At 36.9% G+C, this 7,877-nt stretch overlaps 1 protein-coding gene across 1 annotated transcript; it reads left to right on the top strand.

The window, feature by feature from the left end:
• The first annotated feature begins 3,569 nt into the window (after positions 1 to 3,569).
• On the top strand, positions 3,570 to 7,877 carry rbm7 (RNA binding motif protein 7). The gene is made up of 5 exons (XM_056766186.1): positions 3,570 to 3,802; positions 4,348 to 4,510; positions 4,773 to 4,860; positions 6,654 to 6,747; positions 6,912 to 7,877. Exons 1-5 carry the CDS (start codon positions 3,710 to 3,712, stop codon positions 7,251 to 7,253), a joined length of 780 nt encoding a protein of 259 aa, XP_056622164.1. The 5' UTR covers positions 3,570 to 3,709; the 3' UTR covers positions 7,254 to 7,877.

Raw genomic sequence — 7,877 nt, 5'->3', positions numbered from 1 at the left:
ATCTAATTCATGAATATTTGAACGGACATGAACTACTGATCTGTGTAGAATGTTATGTTTGCAAATGACTTATTAATGAAAGTTATCATGAAGTGTTTCTGGATCATTTGGAAAATCTATTCACCCTGTATAGTAGCTTGTCATCACTTGAACTAAATTACACAGTGTGATGAAAGCAGTTCAGTGAGGGCCTGGGTTGTGATAAAACAATTTTTCTTTATAAAAACAGTTCTTTGCAAATCGTACAGGAACAAGTATATTTTTCCAGTCTGTCTCTAAAAAAAGCTGCTTTGGTTTTGTCCCTTTATATGTCCCGCATGCTGCAAACGAGGCATGCCATCGATGCTTCAGTTTGCACCCTGATAGAGCTTTGGTCTGTTTTCTCTCCTCTTCAGGACATCTCATCTCGGCCTGTCAGCCATTTCACAGCTACGATGGGCTCGATGTCTGTTCCAATCAAGACCTCATATCAGACATCCGCATAGCTTATGTCAAGCGCCACATTCCAGCTATCTCTCTGTTCAAACTATCCTTTACATGTATATGCCTATCTATGTACTCAGCAGCATCCATAAATAATTACAGGCATTCACTTGTTATGCAGCCACGGACAGATGCAATCCCTACCCGTTGCATTAAGCAAGATTGATCTTTGTGCTTCCCATGGCACCTCGGGGAGATCATTCCCAAAAGCGTAGGGGGCAGAGAGGTGGCAGTGCATATGGGGCAAAAGCTCGGTAGGCCTCTAACGAAGACATTACAGGCCCATTCCTAGCTAACGGGACACAGCCACTCAACTGGGCCAAGAGCGCCAGCGGCTGAGGTTTCATCCCACAAATATTCATGTGCATTTAATGATCCTACATCACTTCATTCCGCATGAATTATGAATATGATGAGTCGAAAAGAAAACTGCGCTGAGAGAAGCGGAGGAGGGGGGAAATGGGGACAGAGGTTTCTGCCACAAGCAAATATACGTGGCGATACTTGTGATTTGTACCCCCAAGGTTAACAAAGAGGGTAAATGCGGACAGTGACGTCACATTCTCGAGCTGGTGGCCTAGATTTTGGAGTCTCCACAGCTTTGCTTTGGTTCTTGAAAGGTTCATCCATGCCAACAATCGCTTCGAGCAATAAACCCCCCATCACGCTGCTCTGTTCTGTTAAAATAATGCTGGCTAGCTAAAAACACTCTAGCATGATAGAGGCACGGATGCCAGAGTGCATGTCTTAATCATGTTAAGTGTAACAGTTGACATTTCAGTCTGCCTTGGGCTTCCTTGGACACATTTTAATCAAGAATTTAATAGGCTTAAGTGCCCCTTAATATAAACAAACTAGAACTATTCTGTGCTTGGACAATATTTTCGCCATGTAATATAACAATTCATTTCATATTTAATTTATATTCATATAAATTCATATTTTATTTAAAGATAAATACAAAAATGGGTTGCTGCTGAAACCGTCTTTCGTAAATATGAAAGAATATTATAGTATTTATTTTCTACAGTTTGGTCAATTTATTATTAATACTAATACAAACATTATAACCAAACACAGACCGGAAGTTAACTTTGGGTACATCCGATGAAATCATCTGTAGTTATTTTTAAAAGCACTGATTAACTACCACTAATACTTATTATTACTATGTAGGAATTTTACAACTGTTCAAATATTACAGTATTTTAATAGATTAAAACAGAAAACACATTATCCTGAATTTTTAACAAAGTAAATTAAGTTTTTTGGATAAATAAAATGGAAATTGGGGCAAAAATCTGATTTCATGGAAGCAGATTTTAGTATTTTTGTGGAACGACAAAATGCACATGAGTTGGCATGAAAGCTTTACAAAAAAGCCTGATGATCCATGTTCTCTCTGCATGATCTGAGAATATTCCTAAATGCTCCTTGTGTGCTTCCAAATGTTTCTCTTTCATTTAAAATCAAACATCTTTCAATATCCTTTATTATTCGGTTTAGAAGTTTAAATCACAGATTTTAAATGTGGTCTCAGACTGGAGATGTGACGAGGAGATATGGTGACCTGATACGCCAACTACCAGCTTCACAACATGACATCCATGATAGAAATAAAAGCACTAAAGCAAGGGTCATTCCCAACTCACAAAAAAATGAAGCTACAGTAATACTTGTGGCTCTGACATTACAACGAAAAAATCACCAAACCTAATTTTGCTTTGCCAATGGCACGGGCACTCAATATGAACACATTGCCAACACTTTTAATTAGCACATTAAAGAGATGTGGTGGTAAGATTGTTGAAGGAATAATTTGCTTTAGCGTTTCCCTGCTTTCCATTCAAGTCGTGACCAAGGCGAGCAAAATCCAGCCATCAACTCCAATGTACTGCCTCTGTACTGCACTTTTGAGCTCGTACCTCTGGCCAGCCCCATCCTGTGAAACAGCCTTTAATATTTCAGCATAACGCTCGCCTCAGGGCTGAGAAACAAGGAAAGTCTGAGAAAGAACTAAAGAAAGCATCTGTCTTCTCTGGTATCACTTGTTCTCTTTCCCTCTCTTTATTTATTTATTTTATGTTGGAGTTTTGCAAAATAGCCTACACTTTGGCTCTACAGACTTGCAACAGAAGAAGCCTATATTTTGGGGCTCTCAAATGGATAGTTTATCCATTGAACAGTATTGATTCTGAAGGTTAACACTGCCATCTACTGTTTTGACAATAAAACAACATAACCAAACTAACTTTTTTGACTTTGTTTATTGCTGATGATGCCGCAGAAATTACACACTTTATCTTAAAAGACAACTCAGAGAGAACTTATCATAAAGGTCGTTATATGATAAGTTAATGTATGCAAAATATTCTTCATTTTACTTGTACTCAATAGGCAAGGCAAGTTTATTTATGTAGCACATTTCATACACAATGACAATTCAAAGTCATTTTTCAGCAGTAATGAAAGTAATCCTGACATTACGTTTTTTCATTGCTTCTTACTTAAGCAGTACCAATGATATACATTATATATAATACAATATAATAATAAGGTGCGACTATTTCATAAAGCCTGCATTTCCTCCTGTTCGAACTGATTTTTCAAGACCAAACAAATCAAAACAAATGCTGGACTTCATATGTTAACTTTACATTTCTTAAGATAGCATTTTAACTATTTTAAACTGTGTTTTACATTTAGAAGCAAGACACAGACCACAGCGTTAGACACGAGCTGCGACTCTCTGTGATGCGCTTAACGTAAATAAAATGTTATTCTTGCATTAAAAACTAAAAGAAATCATCATCTTGACAGTAAGAACACAAAGTCCGTGCTCAATTCAGATAACTAAGGGTTGTCTAGGTTTTTTTTACCACACCTTCTTTGTGAGACGAATCAAAAAAGTTAATATGAGAATTGTTTAGCAGATGTAGCATTTACAAACGTATAGAAGAATTGAAATGACATATTCTGATTTAATGTTATGTGAACTTAAGTCATGTTAGATCTTTAATTCACATGTTGCTTGTTGAGATCTGTGAAATGGCGCCTCTGCGAGGTCTTTATTTGAGTTGCACTTTAGTGTCGCGAAGCAAATGGTCTCCACGACAGTGAGTGTCTATATACGGCAGGGTCGGTTTTAGAGTGTGCTCGTTTAAAAAAATTGGACCAACGGTGTTATTAACGCGATCAATCTGCTGGATTATCAACATTTTTCATAATGGGAATAGCCGACGAGGCTGATCGGACTTTATTTGTCGGGAACTTGGATCCCAAAGTAACAGAAGAACTTATATTCGAGCTGTTTTTACAGGTGACGTTGAGCGCTTTAGCTAGCGTGATTAGCTAGCTTGCTGATGCTAATGATGGGCTACTGTTTATGTCTATAAACTTTTAGCATCGATTATTGAAGAATATATTTACCAAACACACACCACCGAATATTTGTTTCGGGTTAACTGTAGTTTGTATTATACTTTTATCGCTCTCCTTTTTTTATTGGTTTGCTGGACGTAGTTTTGCAGTCTAGATCGAATTTAGTTTCGTTTAAAGCTATCAGTTTAATTAATTTAAAAGAGTGCACGTTAATAATAAGGCGTCATGCAGTATTTATTCTGTGTTTTTGCGGTACGTTACCTTTAATATTGTTAACCAAAGTTATGGGATGTTAATGTTAAAGGATTAACTGTTTGCTTTGGACATAAGTAAAATGCATGTATGCTTTTCCAATATCATTCCTGCTTTTATGCTAATTCAAGTTTGCCTTTTTTTACATTAGTTCAAAGCTATTGTTTGCATTATTTTCGTTACATGCTTGCAGTAAAGTAACATTCCTCTCATCTCTATTTTCCATTCCAGGCCGGGCCACTGATTAAAGTAAAAATCCCCAAAGACAATGATGGGAAATCCAAACAGTTTGCATTTGTAAACTTTAAACACGAGGTCTCTGTGCCCTATGCTTTAAATATGATGAGTGGAATTCGTTTATTTGGAAGACCGCTCAACATACAGTTCAGATCCGGTAGGATGCATTTTACATCATTTTGTGTCAAACTTCACACTAGCCAAACAATAAATGTTGTCCTTTTGTGGCTTTGGCACTGTCTCACTGTCCATCTCTTGAGCATACCATTAGTTCTATGCAAACCCACACACCATCATTTAATAAAAAGAGCTTATATGATGATAGAAAGCATGCATGAAGTTCTGAAGAAAATGTTCAAAATGCAATTTTGTATAGCTCATATATAATTAATCTTCTCAATCGTTTGTGTATGTTACAGGCAGCAGTCATATTAACCAGGAGGGCAAAAGTCCAGCAAACTCTCAAAACCCCAGTCCAGCAAATACACCTGGTCATCGTGGTGGAAGGTATTTTTGTGATATTTTTATGGTGGTTGTGCGTCCCTGTTTACAGCTGGTGTTGACTTGTCCGTTCTATATAGCAGTGGTTCTCAATCTTTTCAGATCAAGTACCACCTTTTAATAAAATTTGTTGTCCCAATTACCACCTAATGATCCCCATAGAATATCACACGAATAGACACTGAAATTATTAGTAGAACTGTGAATATTTCTCTTTACACCTCGTCTTCCAATTCAAATATATTATTAATAATACAAACACTTAATTTACCAGCTGTTTCCAAACTGTTTTTTTCCATATTTTCATGTTAAGCAGCAGTAATGGTTGACGCAAAACGCTTTTCCGTAGTGCATCCGTAGGGGGATTTATCAACTTTGTAGCGACTTGCAGAAAGTTAGAAGAAATATTAAAGAATAGTTAAAGAATATTTTACACCGAAGATAAATAAATACATATATACTTTCAAATCAAGAGAACAGCTTTATGTGACAAACAGAGACTTACACTTTACTGCACCGGCTCTTGTCAAAGCGACGCGTCAAAAATGCATCACAACGCGCATTTCATTGACTTATCCTTGAGTAGATGCAGATGCGTGTTGAATTAGCACTTGCACCAATAACAACAGCTTTAAACTGCGGTTCAAGTGCAGAAATACATAAGAAGCTTAATTTGGACGCAGCTCGTCGGAAGATAGAGAGAGGGACTCACAAGTGCGTGTCTGCTCCCGCTCTGTTTATGAGCTGACAGTCACGTGCCTGTTACATCGACCAAAGATAAAAAAAAAAAATTCATACAACTAATATAAAATTGCACATAGGCTGAGATGTATTCTTGATTTATCAATCATGTAGGCGTATTAAAGATTTGAAATTCTATATAAAAACACAAGTTTTTATATTTTTGTTGTGTAACCTCGTGTACCACTGCAGTCTCTTCAAGTACCACTAGTGGTACATGTACCACAGTTTGAGAATCACTGCTCTATAGTATTCGAAATAGAATTGAATTGATATGTCCAAATTGTAAGTACCTACTTGGTCAGCTATATTTAAATATTCAAAACAATGCACAATGCACAAATAATAATGGTTAATATTATCCACAATTCATTGCTTGAGGAAAGAGTTTTGTGATGCTTCACAAAGTTAATTGAACTATGTATTAAATGAGTCATCATACTGATTAGTATGTCTGAAACCTCAGAATGCAAAAAAAAATGTAGAAAATACCCGCATGGTCTACTGCTTCCGCTGAGATTTGGGAGTGTGCATTGGATGGACACTATTCAATCCCATGATGCCACAGGAGCGGAGCAACGGTCTTATTTTAAAAGTAAATCAAATTAAAGAGGCAGAAAACTTAAAGGTGGATGTCCATTTTCAAATGTCTGGGTGAGCATTCGCTTTAAGATAGAATGCATCTTTTGTTCCCACACATTAACTTTAGCAATTTTACGTGTCTAATACATGCATTGGCTACTTGAAACACACCAAAGACACAGAAATAATGTATTTGCGCAATATGACCCCTTTAATCAACGTGAACTTACAGGTTGTTGTAAATACGGTATAGCTCAAAGAGCATACAGGTCACATGACAATAAAATCACTCTGGGCATAGGTTGTAAGCTTGTTGACATCCCCCATAGCACCAATGTCAGACCCGTCCTTGACTTAGCTTAGATTTCTTGTGAAAAGGTTTTAAGACTTGTCACTAAAACCATTTACTGCTAATTAGGAAAACTAGTTTTGGGATAAAATCTTGATTTCTCTAACTCATTAAACTTTTTTGGCAGAACCCCCGAGCAGATGGGCTCTCCTTCCTATTCCCCTCCGCAGCATCTGCAAAGGTCTTTCAATTCACCTGACAGTCTACAAAGACAGGCAATGGTGAGACTTTCACTACTTATACACATCATGTCAAAAAGAAAGACTTGTTTTGATGAGTTATGTTACGTATATGTTTATTTTGCATGGGTACGCAAATATACAGTGATATGTTTAAGTGATAAAATGTGAACTACGATCTGAAGACGGTTGTTTTCTTTAAATAGGTGAACAATATGTGGCAAGTGCAGATGCAGCAGTTGCAACAGCTTAATGGAGCCTTCGAGATGGGCACTCAGCAGCAAAGAGGAGCTGGAGATAGTAACTCCTGGCGACAAGATTGGGGTAGTCAACGCGGTAATCGACACTCCCATCAGGAAAATAGCAGCCATCATGGCAGAGAGCAACGTCACGGTAACAGCCAGAGCAACCAGGACCATCATCGGCGTGATAGGGGTGACGTCTTTCAGCACGATGACCGTAGTGGAGGGCGCAACAGAAATTACACTCCCGAACGGCGGAGAGACTCAAGGGATGCCTCTAGAGGGGAACGATGGAAGCGATTTTAAAAAAAATGAACTTATGGACTGTTTCTCTGTATTTTTTTAATCAACTGTTTTTATTAACTTAATTTTCCCCCTAGATTTTTAAATGTTTTCGGTTTAAATGGCTTCAGTTTAAAAAAGGTGACTGCTATAGGGGAAAATTTTATTTTATGTGGATCAGAAATGCTTTTGAGACCTGCAAGAAAAAAATAGAAGCCAGAAACTAACCATTCTGTACTCTGGCCATTTAAAAAAAAAATCATATTTTGGTTTCAGGTGAACCTATATTTGTAGGATTTTTTTATTTATACGATGTTCCTTTTGAGGAAAAAAACAGATTTATATACAATCTTACAAGAACAGAAAATGTGTTATGGTAGACGTGATAATGTTAAGGTTTTCCATTTTGTAAATTCTCAGGATTAGAATAGAACACCAGTTTTCCGGTCCTTTCTGTCTTGACAATGTTTTTTAAACTTTATACATTCCTCTTTTGAGGACACTTTTGAAAATCAAACATTTGTTACAGTTAACTCTTAATTCTCTAAGACAGTCTTGGAACAAGTTTTTAATGCTGTTGTATTTTTTTATTGTCAAGTCTTAGTCCTGATGCTTGATAATTGACATAAAATTTACAGCTTACCGAGA

This window comes from Triplophysa dalaica, chromosome 14 (assembly GCF_015846415.1).
Source record: "Triplophysa dalaica isolate WHDGS20190420 chromosome 14, ASM1584641v1, whole genome shotgun sequence".
NCBI classification, from domain to species: domain Eukaryota; kingdom Metazoa; phylum Chordata; class Actinopteri; order Cypriniformes; family Nemacheilidae; genus Triplophysa; species Triplophysa dalaica.
Note: the sequence above shows the minus strand (reverse complement) of the source record. Positions and strands in the feature narration are given on the sequence as shown.